General features: G+C 47.6%; 1 protein-coding gene and 1 long non-coding RNA gene across 2 annotated transcripts; one reads left to right on the top strand and one right to left on the bottom strand.

Moving 5' to 3' along the window:
* Positions 1 to 13967: 13967 nt before the first annotated feature.
* Positions 13968 to 16446, bottom strand: LOC111852789 (uncharacterized). Its single transcript, XR_002840318.2, has 3 exons — positions 16230 to 16446; positions 15313 to 15415; positions 13968 to 14267 (listed from the first exon to the last, which is right to left on the bottom strand). It is a non-coding gene; the product is annotated as an uncharacterized lncRNA (long non-coding RNA).
* Positions 16447 to 16544: 98 nt separating this feature from the next.
* On the top strand, positions 16545 to 26202 carry LOC111852787 (cyclic AMP-responsive element-binding protein 1-like). The gene is made up of 8 exons (XM_023829035.2): positions 16545 to 16699; positions 20273 to 20385; positions 20707 to 20853; positions 21408 to 21508; positions 21785 to 21924; positions 22057 to 22239; positions 23813 to 23966; positions 24641 to 26202. The coding sequence occupies exons 2-8, from the start codon at positions 20281 to 20283 to the stop codon at positions 24783 to 24785; spliced, it is 975 nt and encodes a 324-aa protein (XP_023684803.1). The 5' UTR covers positions 16545 to 16699; positions 20273 to 20280; the 3' UTR covers positions 24786 to 26202.
* Positions 26203 to 26807: the final 605 nt, after the last annotated feature.

Below are 26807 nucleotides of genomic sequence, written 5' to 3'. Positions count from 1 at the left end.
TAGTCAGCAGGTAGTGCCTTGGTGGTGTTGGTAGCTCCTGGGGTTTATGGTTCCTGTTGATCAGCATTGGTCCCTCAGCTCCTGGTTGGCTGGTCTTCAGGATCCCAGGCGGCCATCATTCCACAGTTGAGGTGTGACGCTGGCATCCTGTCTCTGGGGTTTTGGTTCTTGCCCCTTTATGCTCCTGGTTTGGGGTTTTCCAGGCCTTCTGTTTTACCTCATCCTGGCTGCCCATCCAGTCAGCATCCAAAGTCCCCCGGTTCCCTGTTTCCGACAATGTTGGACAGCTGGTCTCAGCAGCCAGGGGGGACAGAAGACCTGGCATGACTGATTGGCCCAGGTAGATGTTCTATCACAGATTTCATTTTTATGAAGGCTAATGTTTTAGACCTGTATCCCGAGTCTGGGTCATGACCCCTGTAATATCTGTGTTGTTGTGAGTTTGCTGCTGCAGGACACTCAAATATAATTATAAATCCAATGAAATATAAATGTAGCGACACGGAGCAGCTTGACTGGAGTCTGTCCTCTCGCAATCACCTGCAACTGAGCCTGAATTGGATATGAAAACACTTAGAAAGGAACTTCATATTTGCAGTGGAAAAATGACTTGTATGGTAATCCCTTGTTCAAAACTAGCAAAGTCAGTTGAAACATCACATTGATCATTTTAATATCGATTTTTCTCTTACTCAAAACCAAGATGGAGCAGCACAGTCACAGAATTTACAGCTTATACTCCACATGCCGTTTCCTTATATTCCTACTTTCTGTTTCACAGATGTTCTCCTGCATGACTTCATATTTTCCAGATGAATTGAAAGATACATGTTTGGCAGAAATGCTAAGTTTGTTCAAAGGTGCTTTTGAGGAAGAACATACAGGACTTGCTTATCACTGATAACATACCATTTGCGTTCACATTAAAAACCGCATTACAGACTATTCCAGTGAAAAGCTAAACGGCGAGCAGAGCTCCTTCTGCTCCCATCCAAGTTCATTATCTCAGGTGTGGTCACTGTTCAAGGAGTTAAGAAGAATCAGCAGACCATGTGAAGAATGCTGGGTACTGATTGGTGCGGCAGCATGAGGGCCGAGGCATTGCACATGATGCAACCAATAGAAAGGGAAGGACTTTGTTCAATTGTCCTATGTAACTGCTCATGTCTGACAAACTGGCAGCGAGTCGCACCGACTGAATGTCATCATCACCCACCTATGCTGCTATGACAGTTGGCCTGATCTTTCTTTTCTCCCTCAACTCTTTCCAGATGTCTTTGGGAGAAGCTGTCGCGTCCCAAAATGACTCATCGTCTGACTAACTTTATCCCTTCACCAGAGAACGCACTGCTGGGAGGGGAAACGTGCCGTCAAGTGCTTCACACCGTCGCAGGAAAGTCCCAAGATTGGCTCAGGGAGCTCAGTGGTATGGGCAAAGCACAGTATCACTCCTGACTGGAAGGTGAGGGGTCATTAACCCTGCCAGCCAGCATAGTCGGCTTTTTTCATCATGTGCTCAGCAAAGACTGTTATCTGGAGCATCTCCTGCCCTCACCTCCATATTCAATCCTTGAAAAAGCTGCATGTCTGGCTGATATGATTATTAATGAAGACATTTGGGGTTACAGGAAAATCCAGCTAGGCTTAGGTCCAGAGTTCTTTTCTTGACTGTGAATGCTTTTTTGCACGCACGATACAATTGCCTGTGTATATATGTTATAGACCAAATTTTTTAAACTGTCATTTCATTTTATTTATTCTATAAAGTTCTCATACTCATTTCCCTTTTTTACGCTCACCTCTGCTATGCAGAGTATCACCTGTTATATACAATGCTGCCTCTCCTTGTTTCATTCTTATTTGTTTCACAATGACAAAGTCTCTCTCATCATGTTTCTCACACCGGTTCTCGGGAACCCCCCAGCAGTCCGTGTTTGGGGGATCCCCAGGAGGGAACATAAATGTTGACTCTTTGAGGGGGGGGTACCCAAAACTGGGTTGGGAAATGCTGTCTTCGTTTGAACCTTACTGTTAAAATAAAGTGAACTGCTTTTTCCCCAACTGTGGCATTATTCTTCATTTGTTTAATGGACTTTCAAATTGAATTGTAAAGCTGCTAACCCTTTGTTAAGCACCTCGGGTGGTTATACCGAAGGTGGAACTCAGCTGGATAAGACGTAAAACCACGTTCGTCAACGATTTTAACTGTCATGTTTCCTGCTGCCATAGGACTATATTTGTTGAAGAATATCCATCAGAGTAAGAACTGTGGTCATGGTTACAAGGTTTTTGAACAATTTCAGCCTTGAAAGTCAGATTACCTCTCCCTTGAGGACAATGGAGACAAGGAAGCAATTAGACAGTGACCAGCAATCTTGTTCTGGGAGTCAGGAGATGTATGGAGGCTTAATTGTCTCTTAATTGCCTTGTTGGAGCACCTGGAGCTTCATTGACAGGCTCGGAGCTGCAGCACAATGCCAAGGACACGGCATGCTGAAGAAGGGCTAATTAACAGCAGTAGCGGCCGTGGGTGGTAATCCAAGAACACCAGGCGCTTCTGCTTTAAGGCTTCTGGGAGCTTGTTGCTCCCATTGTAACTCTGATTGCTGTATTCTTTTGTTGCGTCTGAACAGAAGACAACCTAACGCATCATGATTTCACGGGGACCTGTAATGAGGCTTACCTACAAACTCTACTCCTAGAGAGGGTCCTGTGAATCAGGACAGACCTTCCACGCCTCAGTCCTTGAAAAAATGGATGGAATGAATGCAAAAGACAAAAACCACAATTTAGTTTTATATACAAAGCTACCTTTCAGTGTCACTACTGCCATGCATTTAGCCTGGAAATTAATCCATATTTCACAACGGCACGACACTTGAAGAGGATGGGTGTTGTGGCCGGGTCTTGGCACTGATTTTCAGGAAGAACTGGCCTCAGCTTTTCAGGAGGTTTCTGCCCCAAGATGCCCTTCTGCTGAAACACTGAGCGGGGCGTGAGGGTAGCACTCAAACCCCGTTTCGCCCACTGGTGGACTCTGCGGCATTGGCATGGCAGAGCGTCCTGGGCGCAGCACAATCATGCACCTCCATTCCAGTGGGAAGTCGACATGCCACCTGTGGTTCTTAGTATCTTTTAACTGCCCGCATCCTCAAGAGATAATTGCATTTGCTAACTGCAAAGTCTCTCAAATGTGTGTAGTAAGCTAGGGTGTTGTATAACCCCAACTAGACAAGTGACTGCATGTGTGAGGGCTTCTCATCGCAGTCTCATCAAATCTCCGAATTTTCCTTCAGAAGCAGCCCCATCAAATCCAGTTTTGAGCTTGGAACCCTTGATAGGGCTGGATGTAGTAACTGTTGGTTGTTGAGGATTAGGGAATTGAAGTAATCATTCGAGTCCCCTCAGTCGTCAGGTGATGGCACTCCCCAAGGACTGACCTAAATGACAACAGACACCTCTGTCATTCATAATATTCCTCTCTATGACCTTCTCTGCTGGAAGCTCACAAGGCCCCATGATTGGTCGCTTTGCTGGGTGAGAGGCAGTGATTAACACATCCAGTGCCCTGCTGACACAACATAAGAAGCACAGAGCTGGTTCTTTGTTGGCAGAGGAGTGTAAAATCTGCTAATTACCATGACCTCCGCTGATCCAGGGTGAATCCGCAGATGACATCTGAATGGAGATTAACAGATGAACACAGCTTCAGTGCGGCATCCCAGACTGAACCCATAGCCTGCTGCCATAAGAAGGGAACTTGTGCAAGATGAACAGCTCCTGCCTGTGTGAATTAAATGCTAGATATGGCATAGCCAGGCTTGTCTTGGTCATATAATGAATCTCTTCTCCTCACCCACCCACTCACATGTAAGTGCAGGGGGGAGCTGGCAACAAAAAGCAGCCCCCGGGATTTTCCTGCTGACCAGGGAGGGGGTCCCCCTTCGTATTTTTTGCCACTGACTGGGGGGCGGGGCAATTGTGATCAACTGGTTGGCCACCAATAATCAGTAATAATCTCCTGTAATTGACCTGGAAACACATTGGGTGAATCTCAGTATGCGTACTCGACAGTACTTGTGGTCTCGTGTACCCATTTTACGTCATCTTGCATCGCCGAAGACCAGTTCCAATACTATGAACGCAAGTACACGAGGACATAGAATGAGATTGTAATTATTGTTTCTCCATTTTAGTCAAGTTTTCTGTCATGGAAAACCAGTGACGTTGTATGCTGGTGTGAAAGCTCATGGGGGTTTTACTTACACAAAAATGTTCTGAGGACAGAAGGAAGAATGATTGGATCAGAAAGGTGACCAATCAGATTGCAGAAAAGGTGAGTCCAAGCAACTAGAGAAGGCAAGACTAACCAATCAGATGTCTTGGTCCCGCCTCCTCTAGGTGCTTAGACCCACCTCCCCTGCAATCTGATTGGTTTTTCCTTCTGCCCTAAGAACATTTTTGTGTAAAACTCCCACAAGCTGTGTGCAATAGAAAAAAAAACAATAATGAGTGGAGTAGTGGAAAAATGAAATAGTCCAAGCTCTCCATCTTCCTCACTGTCATCTTTCTTCAAGACCCTTCCATTGCCTATTGCCAAGGAACCCAGCTGGATCCCTTGGTTGATCTAACAACCTGCCAAAACACACCTACCAGTGACTGAACCGCTGACCCAAGGGCAACACACACACCGGTCCACAAAGGTACCAATGTGATGCACATGCAGGATGTTCTCCATGTAAAAAGATGGCCCCCAAAACCAAACCTACTTTGAAACTAAGCAGATGAGACATATTGTACCTGAGGAGGAATCTAACTGGAAGCTGAGAGATGGAGCTGGCTGTCCCTTTATGCTTGATGCCTGAAAGATGGAGCTGGCTGTCTCTTTATGCTTGATGCCTGAGAGATGGAGCTGGCTGTCCCTTTATGCTTGATGCCTGAGAGATGGAGCTGGCTGTCCCTTTATGCTTGATGCCTGAGAGATGGAGCTGGCTGTCCCTTTATGCTTGATGCCTGAGAGATGGAGCTGGCTGTCCCTTTATGCTTGATGCCTGAGAGATGGAGCTGGCTGTCCCTTTATGCTTGATGCCTGAGAGATGGAGCTGGCTGTCCCTTTATGCTTGATGCCTGAGAGATGGAGCTGGCTGTCCCTTTATGCTTGATGCCTGAGAGATGGAGCTGGCTGTCCCTTTATGCTTGATGCCTGAGAGATGGAGCTGGCTGTCCCTTTATGCTTGATGCCTGAGAGATGGAGCTGGCTGTCCCTTTATGCTTGATGCCTGAGAGATGGAGCTGGCTGTCCCTTTATGCTTGATGCCTGAGAGATGGAGCTGGCTGTCCCTTTATGCTTGATGCCTGAAAGATGGAGCTGGCTGTCCCTTTATGCTTGATGCCTGAAAGATGGAGCTGGCTGTCCCTTTATGCTTGATGCCTGAAAGATGGAGCTGGCTGTCCCTTTATGCTTGATGCCTGAAAGATGGAGCTGGCTGTCCCTTTATGCTTGATGCCTGAGAGATGGAGCTGGCTGTCCCTTTATGCTTGATGCCTGAGAGATGGAGCTGGCTGTCCCTTTATGCTTGATGCCTGAGAGATGGAGCTGGCTGTCCCTTTATGCTTGATGCCTGAGAGATGGAGCTGGCTGTCCCTTTATGCTTGATGCCTGAGAGATGGAGCTGGCTGTCCCTTTATGCTTGATGCCTGAGAGATGGAGCTGGCTGTCCCTTTATGCTTGATGCCTGAGAGATGGAGCTGGCTGTCCCTTTATGCTTGATGCCTGAGAGATGGAGCTGGCTGTCCCTTTATGCTTGATGCCTGAGAGATGGAGCTGGCTGTCCCTTTATGCTTGATGCCTGAGAGATGGAGCTGGCTGTCCCTTTATGCTTGATGCCTGAAAGATGGAGCTGGCTGTCCCTTTATGCTTGATGCCTGAAAGATGGAGCTGGCTGTCCCTTTATGCTTGATGCCTGAAAGATGGAGCTGGCTGTCCCTTTATGCTTGATGCCTGAGAGATGGAGCTGGCTGTCCCTTTATGCTTGATGCCTGAAAGATGGAGCTGGCTGTCCCTTTATGCTTGATGCCTGAAAGATGGAGCTGGCTGTCCCTTTATGCTTGATGCCTGAGAGATGGAGCTGGCTGTCCCTTTATGCTTGATGCCTGAGAGATGGAGCTGGCTGTCCCTTTATGCTTGATGCCTGAAAGATGGAGCTGGCTGTCCCTTTATGCTTGATGCCTGAAAGATGGAGCTGGCTGTCCCTTTATGCTTGATGCCTGAAAGATGGAGCTGGCTGTCCCTTTATGCTTGATGCCTGAGAGATGGAGCTGGCTGTCCCTTTATGCTTGATGCCTGAGAGATGGAGCTGACTGTCCCTTTATGCTTGATGCCTGAGAGATGGAGCTGGCTGTCCCTTTATGCTTGATGCCTGAGAGATGGAGCTGGCTGTCCCTTTATGCTTGATGCCTGAGAGATGGAGCTGGCTGTCCCTTTATGCTTGATGCCTGAAAGATGGAGCTGGCTGTCCCTTTATGCTTGATGCCTGAAAGATGGAGCTGGCTGTCCCTTTATGCTTGATGCCTGAAAGATGGAGCTGGCTGTCCCTTTATGCTTGATGCCTGAAAGATGGAGCTGGCTGTCCCTTTATGCTTGATGCCTGAAAGATGGAGCTGGCTGTCCCTTTATGCTTGATGCCTGAAAGATGGAGCTGGCTGTCCCTTTATGCTTGATGCCTGAAAGATGGAGCTGGCTGTCCCTTTATGCTTGATGCCTGAAAGATGGAGCTGGCTGTCCCTTTATGCTTGATGCCTGAAAGATGGAGCTGGCTGTCCCTTTATGCTTGATGCCTGAAAGATGGAGCTGGCTGTCCCTTTATGCTTGATGCCTGAAAGATGGAGCTGGCTGTCCCTTTATGCTTGATGCCTGAAAGATGGAGCTGGCTGTCCCTTTATGCTTGATGCCTGAAAGATGGAGCTGGCTGTCCCTTTATGCTTGATGCCTGAAAGATGGAGCTGGCTGTCCCTTTATGCTTGATGCCTGAAAGATGGAGCTGGCTGTCCCTTTATGCTTGATGCCTGAAAGATGGAGCTGGCTGTCCCTTTATGCTTGATGCCTGAAAGATGGAGCTGGCTGTCCCTTTATGCTTGATGCCTGAAAGATGGAGCTGGCTGTCCCTTTATGCTTGATGCCTGAAAGATGGAGCTGGCTGTCCCTTTATGCTTGATGCCTGAAAGATGGAGCTGGCTGTCCCTTTATGCTTGATGCCTGAAAGATGGAGCTGGCTGTCCCTTTATGCTTGATGCCTGAAAGATGGAGCTGGCTGTCCCTTTATGCTTGATGCCTGAAAGATGGAGCTGGCTGTCCCTTTATGCTTGATGCCTGAAAGATGGAGCTGGCTGTCCCTTTATGCTTGATGCCTGAAAGATGGAGCTGGCTGTCCCTTTATGCTTGATGCCTGAAAGATGGAGCTGGCTGTCCCTTTATGCTTGATGCCTGAAAGATGGAGCTGGCTGTCCCTTTATGCTTGATGCCTGAAAGATGGAGCTGGCTGTCCCTTTATGCTTGATGCCTGAAAGATGGAGCTGGCTGTCCCTTTATGCTTGATGCCTGAAAGATGGAGCTGGCTGTCCCTTTATGCTTGATGCCTGAAAGATGGAGCTGGCTGTCCCTTTATGCTTGATGCCTGAAAGATGGAGCTGGCTGTCCCTTTATGCTTGATGCCTGAGAGATGGAGCTGGCTGTCCCTTTATGCTTGATGCCTGAGAGATGGAGCTGGCTGTCCCTTTATGCTTGATGCCTGAGAGATGGAGCTGGCTGTCCCTTTATGCTTGATGCCTGAGAGATGGAGCTGGCTGTCCCTTTATGCTTGATGCCTGAGAGATGGAGCTGGCTGTCCCTTTATGCTTGATGCCTGAGAGATGGAGCTGGCTGTCCCTTTATGCTTGATGCCTGAGAGATGGAGCTGGCTGTCCCTTTATGCTTGATGCCTGAGAGATGGAGCTGGCTGTCCCTTTATGCTTGATGCCTGAGAGATGGAGCTGGCTGTCCCTTTATGCTTGATGCCTGAGAGATGGAGCTGGCTGTCCCTTTATGCTTGATGCCTGAAAGATGGAGCTGGCTGTCCCTTTATGCTTGATGCCTGAAAGATGGAGCTGGCTGTCCCTTTATGCTTGATGCCTGAAAGATGGAGCTGGCTGTCCCTTTATGCTTGATGCCTGAGAGATGGAGCTGGCTGTCCCTTTATGCTTGATGCCTGAAAGATGGAGCTGGCTGTCCCTTTATGCTTGATGCCTGAGAGATGGAGCTGGCTGTCCCTTTATGCTTGATGCCTGAGAGATGGAGCTGGCTGTCCCTTTATGCTTGATGCCTGAGAGATGGAGCTGGCTGTCCCTTTATGCTTGATGCCTGAGAGATGGAGCTGGCTGTCCCTTTATGCTTGATGCCTGAGAGATGGAGCTGGCTGTCCCTTTATGCTTGATGCCTGAGAGATGGAGCTGGCTGTCCCTTTATGCTTGATGCCTGAGAGATGGAGCTGGCTGTCCCTTTATGCTTGATGCCTGAGAGATGGAGCTGGCTGTCCCTTTATGCTTGATGCCTGAGAGATGGAGCTGGCTGTCCCTTTATGCTTGATGCCTGAGAGATGGAGCTGGCTGTCCCTTTATGCTTGATGCCTGAGAGATGGAGCTGGCTGTCCCTTTATGCTTGATGCCTGAGAGATGGAGCTGGCTGTCCCTTTATGCTTGATGCCTGAAAGATGGAGCTGGCTGTCCCTTTATGCTTGATGCCTGAAAGATGGAGCTGGCTGTCCCTTTATGCTTGATGCCTGAAAGATGGAGCTGGCTGTCCCTTTATGCTTGATGCCTGAGAGATGGAGCTGGCTGTCCCTTTATGCTTGATGCCTGAAAGATGGAGCTGGCTGTCCCTTTATGCTTGATGCCTGAAAGATGGAGCTGGCTGTCCCTTTATGCTTGATGCCTGAGAGATGGAGCTGGCTGTCCCTTTATGCTTGATGCCTGAGAGATGGAGCTGGCTGTCCCTTTATGCTTGATGCCTGAGAGATGGAGCTGGCTGTCCCTTTATGCTTGATGCCTGAAAGATGGAGCTGGCTGTCCCTTTATGCTTGATGCCTGAAAGATGGAGCTGGCTGTCCCTTTATGCTTGATGCCTGAAAGATGGAGCTGGCTGTCCCTTTATGCTTGATGCCTGAGAGATGGAGCTGGCTGTCCCTTTATGCTTGATGCCTGAAAGATGGAGCTGGCTGTCCCTTTATGCTTGATGCCTGAGAGATGGAGCTGGCTGTCCCTTTATGCTTGATGCCTGAAAGATGGAGCTGGCTGTCCCTTTATGCTTGATGCCTGAAAGATGGAGCTGGCTGTCCCTTTATGCTTGATGCCTGAAAGATGGAGCTGGCTGTCCCTTTATGCTTGATGCCTGAAAGATGGAGCTGGCTGTCCCTTTATGCTTGATGCCTGAAAGATGGAGCTGGCTGTCCCTTTATGCTTGATGCCTGAAAGATGGAGCTGGCTGTCCCTTTATGCTTGATGCCTGAAAGATGGAGCTGGCTGTCCCTTTATGCTTGATGCCTGAAAGATGGAGCTGGCTGTCCCTTTATGCTTGATGCCTGAAAGATGGAGCTGGCTGTCCCTTTATGCTTGATGCCTGAAAGATGGAGCTGGCTGTCCCTTTATGCTTGATGCCTGAAAGATGGAGCTGGCTGTCCCTTTATGCTTGATGCCTGAAAGATGGAGCTGGCTGTCCCTTTATGCTTGATGCCTGAAAGATGGAGCTGGCTGTCCCTTTATGCTTGATGCCTGAAAGATGGAGCTGGCTGTCCCTTTATGCTTGATGCCTGAAAGATGGAGCTGGCTGTCCCTTTATGCTTGATGCCTGAAAGATGGAGCTGGCTGTCCCTTTATGCTTGATGCCTGAAAGATGGAGCTGGCTGTCCCTTTATGCTTGATGCCTGAAAGATGGAGCTGGCTGTCCCTTTATGCTTGATGCCTGAAAGATGGAGCTGGCTGTCCCTTTATGCTTGATGCCTGAAAGATGGAGCTGGCTGTCCCTTTATGCTTGATGCCTGAAAGATGGAGCTGGCTGTCCCTTTATGCTTGATGCCTGAAAGATGGAGCTGGCTGTCCCTTTATGCTTGATGCCTGAAAGATGGAGCTGGCTGTCCCTTTATGCTTGATGCCTGAAAGATGGAGCTGGCTGTCCCTTTATGCTTGATGCCTGAAAGATGGAGCTGGCTGTCCCTTTATGCTTGATGCCTGAAAGATGGAGCTGGCTGTCCCTTTATGCTTGATGCCTGAAAGATGGAGCTGGCTGTCCCTTTATGCTTGATGCCTGAAAGATGGAGCTGGCTGTCCCTTTATGCTTGATGCCTGAAAGATGGAGCTGGCTGTCCCTTTATGCTTGATGCCTGAAAGATGGAGCTGGCTGTCCCTTTATGCTTGATGCCTGAAAGATGGAGCTGGCTGTCCCTTTATGCTTGATGCCTGAAAGATGGAGCTGGCTGTCCCTTTATGCTTGATGCCTGAAAGATGGAGCTGGCTGTCCCTTTATGCTTGATGCCTGAAAGATGGAGCTGGCTGTCCCTTTATGCTTGATGCCTGAAAGATGGAGCTGGCTGTCCCTTTATGCTTGATGCCTGAAAGATGGAGCTGGCTGTCCCTTTATGCTTGATGCCTGAAAGATGGAGCTGGCTGTCCCTTTATGCTTGATGCCTGAGAGATGGAGCTGGCTGTCCCTTTATGCTTGATGCCTGAGAGATGGAGCTGGCTGTCCCTTTATGCTTGATGCCTGAAAGATGGAGCTGGCTGTCCCTTTATGCTTGATGCCTGAAAGATGGAGCTGGCTGTCCCTTTATGCTTGATGCCTGAAAGATGGAGCTGGCTGTCCCTTTATGCTTGATGCCTGAAAGATGGAGCTGGCTGTCCCTTTATGCTTGATGCCTGAGAGATGGAGCTGGCTGTCCCTTTATACTTGATGCCTGAAAGATGGAGCTGGCTGTCCCTTTATGCTTGATGCCTGAAAGATGGAGCTGGCTGTCCCTTTATGCTTGATGCCTGAAAGATGGAGCTGGCTGTCCCTTTATGCTTGATGCCTGAAAGATGGAGCTGGCTGTCCCTTTATGCTTGATGCCTGAAAGATGGAGCTGGCTGTCCCTTTATGCTTGATGCCTGAGAGATGGAGCTGGCTGTCCCTTTATACTTGATGCCTGAAAGATGGAGCTGGCTGTCCCTTTATGCTTGATGCCTGAAAGATGGAGCTGGCTGTCCCTTTATGCTTGATGCCTGAAAGATGGAGCTGGCTGTCCCTTTATGCTTGATGCCTGAAAGATGGAGCTGGCTGTCCCTTTATGCTTGATGCCTGAAAGATGGAGCTGGCTGTCCCTTTATGCTTGATGCCTGAGTCATTCTGACTCCAGGTTCTGATGCTGCTTTTCGTGTTTAATATTCTGTCCAGAGGAAGATAGTTCAGGTACAGAAAGTAAAAATCCAGACACATTTCAACCAAACAGTTCAGTACTCTGTGACGATGACTTTTAAAATCAACTGGTTGGTTCAAACAAAATCTGAATCTGAAATTTCCGCCTCTGATTCTCTCGTATCCTTCCTCAGGTTCCTACTGTCTTTGCTGGCCCCTTGTACAAGGCCAGGACACGGTGCCGTGCAGTTTGACACATGATCTCACTAAAGGGACCTGCCACATATTTTGTTTCAGTGACGGGTCACAGTGTTCATACCCACCATGGTGTGTTTGGTTGCCTCATCGCAGCTTCCTGGAATAACATTCAAATCCAAGCTCCTCCACTGCCATTGTTTGAAGAAAAGACATTTGTGGAAAGAAGACAAACTTCAGGACTCAATAGACAAACTGGTTTTTACATGCAGAAAATCATTCTTGGCTCCTTGGGTTCATTGGCTATGTGCAGCAGATAGGATGTGCTACTGTCCCAGCAGCTGGTGTCCAGACACATGGAAATGTGAAACAAATTCTAGAAATCTCCAGCTAATCTTCTGCAGATCAGACACCCACAGCATTTTGCATGTGCAACATTTTTAAAACAGAAATTTAAAAAGGAACAAGGAGTGCACTGTGATTCAAAATGTTCACATGATTTTTCAGTAGAGTGCTCCTTTCGTTGCTTAATCCATAATTAAGAGTTTCCTTCTGAGGAAAATGGTGATTTTTCAGTAGAGTGGCCCTTTCATTGTTTAATCCATAGTCGACTAGATCGTGAATTGTAATTAGTCCTTCTGTCCTTGAAGGATTATCAGAAATGTGATCATAAGTAACGTTCGTTGCAATATGGAAAAAGCTCAACTAATTATTTCATTTCCATGACATCTTCCTCTTTTCACTATATTTCATACTAAATAGAATTTTCCAGGAAACTCCTGCGATCGTCCTTGAAGGTCAGTTATCTTCTATGCTTATTGTTGACTCTAAGGTATTCCTTTACGTTCCGCACGGAGCAGAAATGGGATTTTAAATATCCAATTACTGTGAATATGTCAGGCTGACCAATGCTCATTAAAGTCTAATTGTTGTGGCAAATTCTACATCTGCTCTCCACCAAGGTTCCATTACAGTCATATCCACGTGGTGCCAGCATCTTAGTGTCCCCGCATTAATCCTGTCACTTTTGTTCCTATTTACAAGTTCTAACATGAACGTACAAAGCAGACCATCATTAACTGCAGAATCTTTATGTTTACATTTATTTATTTGACAGATGCTTCTGTCCAAAGCAACATACAACTGGGACCTCTCCTCACTGGTTTTAAACTAGTGTTTTTATACAGACTACTGGGCATCCGTACAGATTCAAAACTCAATGCAGTCTCAGCTGCTGGATTTGCCAGAGAGTGGTACTCCGCTATAAAGTGCAAAAGCATCGATCTAGCAGTCCTGTCTGCCCTAAAATGCCCCATCCCAAAAATATTTTCTGCCTACCTGGGGTTAAGCAGTATTGTGCGTGAATTTCATTGCTAAACATACTTTCGATAAACACATTTTTGTTTGTTTTCATCATGAATATTACCTCCATGTTCAATAAAGAATATTGACAAATGCCCTCAAAATAACACATAAGACAATACTTTGAGGTCGTAAGACCTTTAGGTGCCAATTTTTATATTTTATAGAAGTTACTCAGGTTCAGATCCCATCTGAAGGGTCCCTGGTGGACATTTTATTTATTCTGAGGTTTGGCTCAGACTAAGCATGACTCGTTTTTCCTTTTGATTTCATTCTATTTTTGCATGTCAGGGGCTATGTGTATTTTGCGCGTTACTCCATAGTAACAGTGTCACAGAAATTAAACGTAAAAATTGCAGAGCGGGTCATATTACTTAGTGTGCGACTTCGCTTACTGTAAGCATGCGTCCTCTCCAGCCGATTTAACTTGTTCTATTTTTACGGCGTGCGTGGGATTTGATTAAGGTGCATGTGTCTTTTGGTGTCGTCGCATGACCCAGACAAACAATTCAGGCTAGAAAAAGAGGGGGGACTCCTGCCAAGTCAAACAGTGAACAGGTCATCGAGTGAGTAAATATGCCAGGGCAGAGGAAATATGGCAGACCTGCTTTCTGCTTACCCCACAAAGAGGTTTGCGGCAGCATGGCACACTGCGCTTGCACTGGCAGCCCGTGTGCCCGCGCCAGCTATGTGCTAATCAGAATTGTGAGGCGCCGCGCCCCCAGTGCCCTACTACAACTTACACACTGTATTCTTGCAGTTAGAACACGGCAGGTCCACCAGGCGGTCTAGCTAGCTCAAGCTCTTGTGGTATGTTCTTAGAATTGCTAAGGATAAGAATTCCATGAAATCTATAACCAAAAAAAAAAAATACATCTACAGACAGAGATAGTAAGGGAGGGTCATCATAAATCAATGAGCAAATAAAATAAAAGTTTTACGATAAATAGTAAAACAGTGAAAACACTGCTTGTTTAAGAAATGAAGGTAGTGCTACTGTAAAAAGAGTATTTATTTTACTTATGGGGAACAGTGGTACCTTGCTGCAGAAGCTCTGATCCTCATTATGTCGTGAAAAGGCACCAAGCCTCAGGAAGGTACCTTGTCATTTCTCTGGGCTCGTTGAGAGCTGGAGCTGTAGGAAATCCCTCCGGTGTGATTCAGTACTGCGGGATAAGGGCAGCCAGAAGGGGACCGCAGGGGGAAGGAGGGCTGCTGGCTGGCACTGTGAGTGCGAGAGCTCGAGGAAGTGGGGGTGCAGGTCACGTCTCTGAGACTGAGACTGTGCCCTCCTCTTCAAGGTCAGCAATACACACACACACCACGCACACACACACACCACACCACACAAACACAGACACACACACCACACACACCATGCAAAGACACAGATACACACCACACACACACACACACCACGTAAACACACGGACACACACCACGCACGCACACACACACAGAAAGAGAGAAAGAGAGAGAGAATCCACATATTCATATCTTTATGGGAACTCCCCATTCATTTCTATGGGCATAACCCTAATCCCAACTATTACAACATTAACCCCTACCCAATCTGGTCCCCACAATGCAATAACTACAAAAACGCTCACACAAACCCAGACTGCTTTAAGAAAACATGCACATGCACACTGAAAAGCCATGTCTGGGGTCATGAGTCTGCTAATAACGGAAATAAACTCAACACCACGAGTAACCGGCGTAAGGATGATAATCTAAGATGAGGCCTAACGCAGGTCTTGAGTAATGTGGTGAGATTAAGCCTGTCAGGGTGTGTGTGCACACATTCCCCGATATGGTTAATCTTGGATATTGCTCTCAATTATTTGCAGTTACACATCCTTAGCTCCCCATAAACTTTACAGGGACAGTTGGTGAGACTCTGGGGTTCATGTCACAATAACAGGCAGCTTTATGGCCTGTGACTGTAAAACATGATAAAATAAATAAAATACGTGACTGGCGTCTGGAGAAATATATATATATAAAACGATAGCTTCCTAAATCCCACAAATACACCGCATGTCTGATTCTTCAATCACCTTGCACTTAATAGCAATGAGATGCTGCCCCCTTCTGGACAGAATGTAAATAACATTGCTGACACATAGGGGATTTTGTCTACATCGGGCACGACAACAAGGTAAAACATTACAATCAGCAAGTGGTATTTCTCACATTTCATGGCAGTAAATCCTTCACCTTGCCCCCAGTAGTGTTAAAGGATTGATTGTTTTTCAAGTTTCCTAGATACTAATAGCTACTAGCTTTTGACGGAACACCAGTGATAGACTATTGGGGTTAGAACAGTATCAATGTACCTCAGTACGGATTCTAGAAGTGCCCGGAACTATACCGAGGAGATGCAATACCCCTCTTCACTTCTCCTGTGTGCAGCTTCAGAATGTTTGACTGGGTTGAGCTCTGGAGACAAGAACAGCCAAGGCAAGGATTTTACACTGTTTTTGCACTCATCTAACTACAGCGCGACCACTAATGCCCATAAAGCTGGGTCATTAAAGCCAACATGTAAATACTTACATACCACTGCTCAGTAGACCCCTGCCTGCAAAGGCAGGTGCACTGTTACCTAACCACTGAGTCCCGTTTTCAGTGAGCTGACCTTCACTAATCTATCTCTTGATCTGTAATTGCAATACAACTGACTGGCTTAGGGCTGCGTGTCACTAGCAACTGAAACCAATGCACAGACGGGTGCAATGCAGTCTGGTCTAAAACACAGATCCTCACCCTCATTTTGTTCATTAGCTGAATGTGTTAATATGCATATTAATAGCTAAAGGTGACAATATGCACATTATTATATTTTGTACCTTTTAGCAATGTTATACATAACCAGAACTATTCCGGGGAATTATTCACCTGCAACAAGTTTCAGCTTATCAGTGTAATTTATTGATGTCATTTTTGTCTTGTGAGCAGTACAGGCTGAAGGAAGCAAGCAATATAATCCTTGTACGTTGTCTAAATATTTTTTATATTTTATATCATATAAATACTTTGTCACCTGCACTCATTTGTCACCCACACAAATCCTCAGTCAACCCAATGCATCGCGTAAAGTGAAAGCGTAAAATGCATTCTGCAGCCTCTCCGCTGTTTATCAGATTTAAACAAAGGTTACGCTGTATACGGCCGTATACAGACAAAGCAGAACTGCCACTCCATTATCACCATACCAAGCAAATCCTCGTACAGCTTCCAACAAAATACCTACCTCACACTTAAAAACGCTACTAAATTGACTTAAATTCAAATATTTAATACACCATGCATTTCATATTTAACATATATTTTGATGGTCCCTATAAGGTTTCATGTAAGTGTACGACACCCATCGTCGTTGTCGTCTTTATGTGCCTTTTTCTTCTTCTTCCAACATACATGGCAATTCGACAGATAATGCTGCCTCCTACTGGCGCGGAGAGCACCATCAGCAGTTCAGTACCGTCAATTTCCGCCGCCCTTCGTTGGAGTTCGTCCTTCTCCGTCAAGATTTCGTAATGTTCCGTTCCCGCCTCGGCGATTCCCGGCAGAGCCGCCTGAGCTGATGTTCCCTTCCCTAGCTCTCCGCGTTGTTGTTCTCGGTGACGCGACGGAGGTGTTGCCTGACGCGGCCTCTTACGTGTCGGCCTGAATAAAAGTGGAGCTCCGAGGGCCCGAGAGTGACGGAGGGAGACTGTATCGGTAAGAGAGGAGAGGCGGTCGGGGGGTAATAGGCAGTGGGTCTGTCTCGAAAAAGGCGCAATGCTGCTATCGGTTTGGACGAAACAAAGAGATCATGGCGGCGTTGGGCTGCGTACGGCCGGGTTCGCGGGAGTGGGAAGGGCGCCCGGGGGTCCGGAGGAGCCAGGCAGCGTGGGTAGGGAAAGCGAGGGAAGGGAAGAAAATGGAAGGTCGGATGAGCGGCCGGCGCCCGGGCAGCGGTAAAGGGAAGGGAAGGGAGTGGAATGGCGGGCGGACGGACAGGGAGCGGGTCGGCAGCCGCGGAGAGCGCTCCCATGGGGAGGTCTCCGGGGGTGAGCGTTTCTCCGGCGGCTTGCTCACGTACCGTGACTTATTCTGTCCGGCGCGGCTGCATGGCTGCTCGGTCCGCCCTCAAGCGCGCCCATTCCGGCGTGGCCGCGTCCGCGGGGCTCCGCACGGCCCATTCCTCTGTCCTTCATTGGCGGCGGTAAAAGGCGGTTTCTGGGATGTCTGTAGGTGTCCCACGCGTTTTAACAAATGGGCACATGGTGTATGGCGTGAGGTGAAAGCAGCACGAAGCACTGAGTATAGTTATTAAATTTTAAAGTACTTCGGCTGGACTGATTTAGATAGATGTATAATCACGACTCTATGCATTTTATATTCCAGGTAACATTGACTTTAATGCAGAAAATATAACAAATGTATTTGTATATTTAGTGGTAGTATTCATAAGGAATCTTGCACATTTGAGGATGGGATTCAGTGAAGCGTTGTTTCTGAAACATAAATAGGCTTGTGGTGTCGCTGTATTGCGGCAATCTGCAGGACCCAGAACCTGCCACCTCCACCATGAATCTGCCTGGCACAGTCTCATGGATGCTACTCTGCCGTTATTTTCCACGGAAATAAACTTGGTGTCCCTGATCTGTGGGTCTGTGCTACTGCAGTGCACCTCTGGCCATCAGTGTGTCCCCTACAAGTGCAGATACTGGATAAAAGTGTCTTCTGGGTCTGCCACCTTGGCCTGGAGATCAGGTGTAATGACACAGAGCAGCTTGAGGTCTGGCTTTGCAAGTGAGGAACGCAGAGGGCAGGACGAGGCCTGTGGGGACTGACTCAGGTTCAGCATTGCTGTAGAGGATTGGTGCCAAATCGGCACACCTTCCTTCCAAAGTTGGAAGCAGCCGGTCTCCATGGCAATAGATGGAGTTTTTTTTAAATTTTTTTTTATTAAACTCAACAGCATAAAGATGTGTTTAAAGCCTATTTTCTGAGTCCATGTTGTATGTGTGTGTGAATCTGCACTTACCCTGTCCATACCAGCAAATCAGTGCTGTGTGTATGTGAGTGTGCAGACGCACCTATGCAAGTTTACAGTTCTGTTGTGGAAATGGGTCACTTCTTACAAAACCAGAACAGCGTGTTCATGTTCACATGCACCGTCAACATGTTTGTATGCATTCAGTATACATGCACCTTTGTGGGAGTCACCTTCACTCTGGGGGAAAAACTGCAGTCAGATCTTTTCCTTTTAAGTACTTCCTGTTCCCTAATGTGAATTTGGCTCAAGCACAGATAATAGCTATACATTCTGTAGTTGGAAACTCACTAAGCAAGAACCTTCTTCTGAAATGAAGAGAATAGGGTTAGAGTTACACTAACATGCATCAATGGTAACTTGCCCCTTGTTTGAAATGGTGACAATGTGAGCAAGTGTTCTTTAAATCCATTAACATGCCTCCTGCTGTAGAACTTGAATACAGTCTGTAATTCTTGCCGTTTAATAATGTGAAGGCTCAGTAAATGTCACCAAGCTGTGAATCACGTAGACGTGACATTACACTGTACAAACTTTCTGGTGCACATTGTTAATAATTTTCCAAGGACAAGCGGCAGCTGGTCCATGCAGAGTCTATTCATGAAAAGTAATTTGATGTCCAACCATGTCACAGCACACTGCAGGCAAATTTCAGCTCTGAATTTTGACTTTCTCCTTAGGTAGTTCCAAGAAACAAAACAAGTCAAAAATGAATTGTCCTACAAATTCTTGTCAATGTTAAGGGAGGCTCTGATTCCTGTAACTGAGGGGTCATTTTCAGATGATTACTGGTCTCATGGTTGTACTGGCACACCAGCCCCTGCTAAAGTAAGCAGTGACGGGAAGTGCTTTGAGATATTTCTGACTCTTCTGGCTATGATTAGATAAGTGAGCTGGCTCAGCTATGTTACACTCTGAGCAGTGCTGGGTCACAGCACTGAACATGTTTATAACAGACCAGACCTCTGGGACATGAGCCTTCTGGTAACAGATGGTGTTCAGGTGGTGGACCTGGCCCTGGTGAACATCTAGGGTCTAGAAGTGGCTCTGTGTGAAGAAGAATCTTTGCGGTGTGCCGTACAGCCATGGCATCCTCCCACGGCTGTGGAACATTTATTCATGACAGAAAGACTTGTTATCAGCTCCTTAATGGACTTATCCGTTTGTGGGATTTTATTTTTTAAAAATAAAATTTTCAAGAGGGTTGTCCTGATCCACTTTTTTGTTTCTCCGGCCTATTCAATATTTGCATATGTTGATTCAGAGTCTCGATCCAATCTTTTAATAAATATTTAAATATATGTAATGTTACGTCCTGGTCTAAAGTCAGGCACAGCAAAAAGTGGAGCGAGACCACAACTTTGTGCTTGTGATTTTATTAGCAAATGGGACAACTTCAGGAGCCAACCAGGCCAAAATAAAACACATCTAACTAGGAAAAAATAAGTTACTCCTTTATCTAACCCAAACAAAAAGAAAAGTAAAGCTTGTGTACTTTTATTATCTCCCTGACAGGCTTCAAAAGAGTGAGAAAACTTAATCAAAGCAAAATGGCGTGGCACTCCTTACTCCCCCAGCTGCTCACAGTGAACACATACAATAGGCTGTGGTAAATTCCTCATCTGAGTGAGCCTCCTGATTTCCCGGTATTCTTCCTTATGATATTTCAGCAAGTTCTAATTAGATTCGTTGTATTAAACAACGTCCTTCTGCTGCCTCCGTTCAAAACGATGGCATTGCAGGTAGCTGTCGGTTTACTTACAGTTTCCAAATTCACAAATTTTCATACAGCTTGCTTCTCGACAGTAGTTTGAAGTTGTGCGCCTCAAGTTTAATGCAGCATGTGATGGAGCCTTACAATCTGCACAACTGACGTAAATTGGGCAGGCTGGGGAGTTTAAAAAGATCGGGCTTTGATAGCCGATACCGATCGAGTGAACAATACCTGGATCGATTCCGATCTCTGATATTGGGTCAGGACGTCACTGCTATTCACGTATATTCGAGCTTTATTTTTGTTTATTTTTCTCTTGCTTGTGAATGAAGGCTCATTATTCCAGCCTAGTGCAAAATAACTGAAGTGCGGTTAATAGGTTATTTAGTATGTTCTTGTTGGTGTTTGAATGCTGCTCCCATCAAGGACTGGTACCGTTTCTTGGCGTATTTGGCCCCCCGTTGCCGTGTTTGTTTCTGCGGCATCAGTTTGCTCTCTGCTGAGCATCTTCCGCAGCTTCTCCCCTCTATATCCTCAGCTAACTAAATGACCATGGAATCGGCCACAGACACTCAGCAGGGTGGCGACGCTCCAGTGTCTGAGACAGAGAGCCAGCAGATTGCCCAGGCCCAGATCGCCACACTGGCACAGGTAAGCCCTGGCAGGCAGACACCGCCCTCGCTGCCCTGCTGGCTGTACTGGATCTCAGGAAGGGGGGGCGGGGCTTGCAGCAGGACAGCCATGGAAAAGTCCAAAAGCGGGGCAGCGTGGGTCGTCACTGCAGATGAGCAGTTTGAAACCTTTAACTTCTTATATGCTCTAGTTCATAATAAATAACTAAGTGGGTTCTGAGTGGCTCTTGTAATGCACCTGGGAATTGGGCTCGGAGCCGCCGTTTCTGGCCATGAGACGGCTGGATTCGCCCCCTGCTGGCCTTCAGCTGTGCATGTGACTGTCCCTCTGCCTGGACAGGTGTCCATGGCAGCTGGTCATGGGACGGCCAGTGGCCCCACGGTCACCCTGGTGCAGCTGCCGAATGGGCAGACGGTCCAGGTGCACGGGGTCATTCAGGCCGCCCAGCCGTCCGTCATCCAGTCGCCCCAGGTGCAGGCTGTGCAGGTGAGTGCGTCCTGACTGTTCCAGCTATAAGGAATTGTGTTGTATAATTTTTTTGCGCTTTATTTCCTATTTTATACTTAAATATAAAATTTGGACCTGGCGTCCCTTCCTGGGTGTCCCTGGCCTTGTGCCCAGTGCTTCCTGGGTAATGTCCCACGCTCACTGTCAGGGGCGATTCTAGGAATTGACCTTTGGGGGTTTCAGCCCTCTGAAGAAATATTAGATGGCACTCAAACTCAGCATTAAGTTTGGTCCCCCGCAATTAAATCTGCTGAGCGATGCAGTGTTTTACGATAAAGTTTACCCAGCCTGGGGTGCAAAATGTGTATGAAAGTACAGGACTAAATGATTTTAGAAGAATGTTTCAAGCGGGCTGATAGAAAAAACCAGGGTCTATAACTGTCTGTGCTCACTGATGATGTAATGCATGATGGATGATGCATTTTAAGGTGCATTTTAGTGCATGTATTTCTTCGTACGCTGCAGTCCTCCTGTGTTCATGACAGTGATGTCCTTGTGAATTCAGCAGCGGTGGTATTTTGCCTGGCTTTCAGATCTCCACCATTGCGGAGAGCGAGGACTCCCAGGAGTCGGTGGATAGTGTGACAGACTCACAGAAGCGCAGGGAGATCCTGTCCAGACGCCCCTCTTATAGGTACAACCCCCCCCCCCCCCCCGCCCCAGCCTCTCTTATTCTCAAGGTCATATCTGAGTGTATAACAAGCTGCTGTCTAGTGCGATACCATCATGTTTGAGCTCGGTTTCTTCTTGGATGGGTGGTTACCTGGAAAAACCATGTTAGCAGTTGCACTGATGCACCAGTAGGGGGCAGCGTTGAGGTTGGTGTCTGTATGAGATATCTGCAGTTGGAAATCCCTGGCACTGCTCTGTTGCCATGGTAACCAGTTCTGGTGCGCTTGCCCTCCCACAGAAAGATCCTCAACGACCTGTCATCCGACGCACCGGGGGTCCCGCGGATAGAGGAGGAGAGGTTGGAGGAAGATTCGGCACCTGCCATCACCACGGTCACCGTGCCGACGCCCATCTACCAGACCAGTAGCGGGCAGTACAGTACGTGCCCAGCTCGCCCCCATTGACACGCTTAGGGCAGCGTGGGCCTGCTGCGTCTGACGGTCCAGTGCTGTACTTACCCTCCTGACCATCTTCCCGCTGCCGGCTCACATCGTGCCTATTTTGTCACAGTCGCCATCACGCAGGGCGGCGCCATCCAGCTGGCTAACAATGGCACAGACGGCGTGCAGGGCCTGCAGACCCTGACCATGACCAACGCGGCCGCCGCCCAGCCGGGAACCACCATCCTGCAATACGCACAGACCACAGATGGCCAGCAGATCCTGGTGCCCAGCAACCAGGTGGTGGTTCAGGGTGAGTGTTGGTGGAGAGGGTGTACCCTACATGCCCGTACTCTACATGCCCGTACTCTACATGCCCGTACCCTACATGCCCGTACTCTGCATGCCCGTACTCTACATGCCCGTACGCTACATGCCCGTACTCTACATGCCCGTACCCTGCATGCCCGTACTCTACATGCCCGCACTCTACATGCCCGTACGCTACATGCCCGTACGCTACATGCCCGTACTCTGCATGCCCGTACTCTACATGCCCGTACGCTACATGCCCGTACGCTACATGCCCGTACTCTACATGCCCGTACTCTACATGCCCGTACGCTACATGCCCGTACTCTGCATGCCCGTACACTACATGCCCGCACTCTACATGCCCGTACTCTGCATGCCCGTACTCTACATGCCCGCACTCTACATGCCCGCACTCTACATGCCCGCACTCTACATGCCCGTACTCTACATGCCCGTACTCTACATGCCCGCACTCTACATGCCCGCACTCTACATGCCCGCACTCTACATGCCCGCACTCTACATGCCCGTACGCTACATGCCCGTACTCTACATGCCCGTACGCTACATGCCCGTACTCTACATGCCCGCACTCTACATGCCCGTACTATGCATGCCCGTACTCTACATGCCCGTACTCTGCATGCCCGTACTCTACATGCCCGTACGCTACATGCCCGCACTCTACATGCCCGTACTATGCATGCCCGTACTCTACATGCCCGTACGCTACATGCCCGTACTCTACATGCCCGTACCCTGCATGCCCGTACTCTACATGCCCGCACTCTACATGCCCGTACGCTACATGCCCGTACGCTACATGCCCGTACGCTACATGCCCAGGTCCTCAAATATCTACAGATTAAACTGCAGAACCGGGGGGCTTGTTCTTAGATGTTGGTTTTGCACCTTTGTTAAATTTATATTAATGTGGGTGCATTCATATACAGTAGTCCCCCGTATCCCCAGGGGATACAATCCAAGACTGCAGATAATAGCGAACCTGCCGCAGCCCCCACATATAACCTGATTTTCATGTTCATACATAAGTTCAAAGATTAATTGATAAGTTACACACAGTAAGACATTACCAACATTAAATACAGTGGTAATAAAGTACATTGTACATTATTATATAGCGCTGTACAGTACTGTACTCTCGAATTAAAGCTTAATTCTGAAGGACAATAGAGGGATGAAAAAATATCGTGTCAAGGGACAGCAGAGCTTCATATGCACTGCGATTACGCAGCAACAAATGCGAGCATCGAAAACACGAGAGGCAGTCTGGATGAGAGTTTTGCAGGGAAGTGTGGGAATGGTGAGAAAGGGAGAAGTCGTGATGAGCACATCCTGGCCGATTTCACCGTGTTACAGCCTGTCCTCGCTTGGCGCGCGGTTTGAAACTTACGAACCATTTGTTTATGGAATTCTCAGTTTTATTTTCAGAGCGCGGGTAACAGAGATTGCCCATACAGGGGTCCCTCTGTATATATGTGTTAAACTGAAACGGATTGAATGAGCTTGTCTTTCGTCTCTAAATGGACCTCCTGCGTCTGCTATGGCAGCTGCCTCCGGGGACGTCCAGGCCTATCAGATCCGCACGGCCCCCACCAACACCATAGCTCCCGGGGTGGTCATGGCCACCTCTCCCGCCATCCCCGCCCAGGGTGGCGCTGAAGAGGCAACTCGCAAGAGGGAAGTGCGTCTCATGAAGAACAGGTAAGGCAGTGACACCATTAAGACCTACAGACTGATGCTTGTTTACAGTCGGCCAGTCAAATTTATCCCTCCGTGATTCTCTGCTGGTCCGTGTTCATGTTTCTTACGCCTTTCTCCATCTGTATGACTCTCACACATTTACGCATATATTTACACTGAGCATTTTAATAAGCATCTCAGTGCTTCCTGTTTGAAAATAAGCCCTGGCTGTTTGTCTGACATCCAAAGCTGAGCAAATTCCTGTGGTGTATTTCTAAAAAAACAAAGGGCCCATGTATGTCCTTTCCCCCTTCTGCCATGCCAACATCTGTATTATTCAATATAGAAGTTAATCATGGGAGTACAAAAGTAGAAAATAATCCTGGCTCTCTGACATCCACAGGATTCGCCACTGTACAGTGAGAGTTTAAGGAATGATGTGTTCTGGTACTTTGCAGATGAATTGTAAAAAGTTTGGAGAACCTGGTGTAGATCGACCGACATACTGATCTCAGTGTCATGGGGAAGGTGTATTAAGGATAAGAACTTAAATAAAACAAGAATCACTTTTACTGAGAAGTTAAGCAGTGCATTCGCCCATCGCTCATCCATAAGAATGTTCTAACTGTGTGGTCAGTCTGACCTGCCCTGTTGGAGAAGGCCGACGTTAATGCCCCTTTCCGACCGTGTCGCAGGGAGGCTGCCCGGGAATGCCGCAGGAAGAAGAAGGAGTACGTCAAATGCCTGGAGAACCGCGTGGCGGTGTTGGAGAACCAGAACAAGACCCTCATCGAGGAGCTGAAAGCGCTTAAAGACCTGTACTGCCATAAGTCAGAGTAGTCCTCGTCCCGCCGCTCCAGAGACTTAGCCCCCCCTGGGCATGAACATTTGTTTATTTTCTATGTTTTTAAAGCTATGAGCCCCCGATGCAAGAGGCCAACCATAGGAAGTAACTGTAACTCTAAGCTCCTTCGTCTCTTTCTGCTTTTGTGGATCGCAACCTTCAAAGGGGCACCTTGAATCTCGAGTGAGCACCCGCAGTCGTCGCTGAGCGGGATAGTGGCTGGCAGCGGTGCAGACGTGCAGAGCTTTTCCCTGGGGAGGAGTCTGTACCCCTGCGCTCCCCCATGTACAGTTGGCTGGTGCGTGTACTCAGGCAGACTGTCAGAGCGGGACACCACAGCGGCCCCCGGGGAAGGACAGCCGTACTTCTGTCTGCTGGCTGTGTGTCAGAGCCGGCCGCTCGGACGCTGTTGTTGGGAAGGTGTTCTGCAGATTGCTACAGATATTTGTACTGAAATTTCGGCCTGTTTCCCATTTTACCATTTAAGTATTTTTTTAAATAGCTGGTAAGCATGCAGATCAAAAACAAAGTTACGATAATGACAGCAGTTGGGGCTTGTAGGTATCTGAATACTGGCATTTTGTCCCAATCAGGTTAAACCTAGTCGCAGGGCCCCATGAAGACTGACAAGGACAGTCAGGAAGAGCATGAGGAATCTGCTTATAGTCTATTTCTATGCCTGCTCCTTCTTCAGTCTGGCACATTCGTCGCAGGATGTTGCCCAGGTTCTGTCAATCAAACCGTAGCATTACAAGCCAGAAAGGAACCTCACATGGGATCGATAGACTCAGTGCCCCATCTCCCCTCCCCCCCGCCCGCGGCTTTTGAATCCATAGAATCACAGCAGACGCCCAGGAGGTGCCGACCTGAGGTCTGTAAACTGGTTTCCTGTACCAGAATCAGCAATGCCCACAAATCATCGCTCATCTCAGATAATTCTTATTGAAAACGTGCCCCCGTAGAAGAAAAAAAAAATCGACCCTTTTGATCTTCATGGTTTCTTCATTGAGTGATGTTAAAGTATAAATTGCCTTTGTTTTCTGGCCTGAAGCATTTCTGTGCATCTCCAATGTGCAGTGTGGGGGCTTTTGGGGGGGGGGGCAGGATACATTGTGTTCATTCATGAGTGCTGTATTTTATCATTCATTTTTATTGTGATATGATTACATAGAGCTGAGGTTCCCAGTTCATATTTTTCCACAGTAGTGTATTTTTGTATTTTTTTTTAGTATTTGTTTATTTTGTATGTCTAGGTCATAACCCGTACATATTTTAATTTACTTGATATAACTAAAATGTGTTGAGAGTTGGGCAGCATGGTGGATAGCACTGTCACAGCACTGTCACAGCACACTTCTAAGAATGCGGGTTCAGTTTTATGTCTGTTACATGATTAAAACATCCATGCATCCAGCTACTCCTGATGAAGATCACTGTGGCAGCATTGCCTTGCAAATTTTTTGGGTCATTTTAATTGGTCATTTAGAGCAGAAACGGGAATTCAACATCTTTCTAACTCAACATCTTTCTAACTTGTTTCCCAGCCCAGTCCTTGTGGACCCCTAGACAGTCCACAGCTTCCTGCCAGAGTGTCCAGACCAGGGGTCTCCAACTCCGGTCCTGGAGAGCTACTATCCAGTAGGTTTTGTATCCTATTTGGCTTCTGATGAGCCACACCTGCTCCTGGTATTTACCTGAGAACAGGTGTGGCTCATCAGAAGCCGGGAAGGATAGAAAACCTACTGGATAGTAGCTCTCCAGGACCGGAGTTGGAGACCCCTGGTCCAGATAGTCCCAGAGGGACAGGCTGGGATACCTGCTGCTCTGTGCTGATCTTGGGCACCAGCTTCATACCCAGAATATCGGACGTGGTGTGTTTAGTTACGTACATGTTACTGTGCATTGAGTTATTCCACATATTAGGCTGTAGTGTTGTATTTTCATTTTAGCAAGTCATGCATTTACTAGTGATTCGGCCATTTTCATTCGCCATTTGATTCTGTTCGCATTTAAGATTC

The sequence above is a fragment of the Paramormyrops kingsleyae genome, chromosome 16 (genome assembly GCF_048594095.1).
Source record: "Paramormyrops kingsleyae isolate MSU_618 chromosome 16, PKINGS_0.4, whole genome shotgun sequence".
Lineage (NCBI taxonomy): Eukaryota > Metazoa > Chordata > Actinopteri > Osteoglossiformes > Mormyridae > Paramormyrops > Paramormyrops kingsleyae.
Note: the sequence above shows the minus strand (reverse complement) of the source record. Positions and strands in the feature narration are given on the sequence as shown.

Bases quoted from the DNA above. Each gene is read 5' to 3' on its own strand.
- LOC111852787 (XM_023829035.2), top strand. From the start codon at position 20,281: ATGACCATGGAATCGGCCACAGACACTCAGCAGGGTGGCGACGCTCCA. The intron at 20,386-20,706 runs GTAAGCCCTGGC...CTGCCTGGACAG, and splicing joins AGATCGCCACACTGGCACAG to GTGTCCATGGCAGCTGGTCA. The intron at 22,240-23,812 runs GTGAGTGTTGGT...CTGCTATGGCAG, and splicing joins CAACCAGGTGGTGGTTCAGG to CTGCCTCCGGGGACGTCCAG.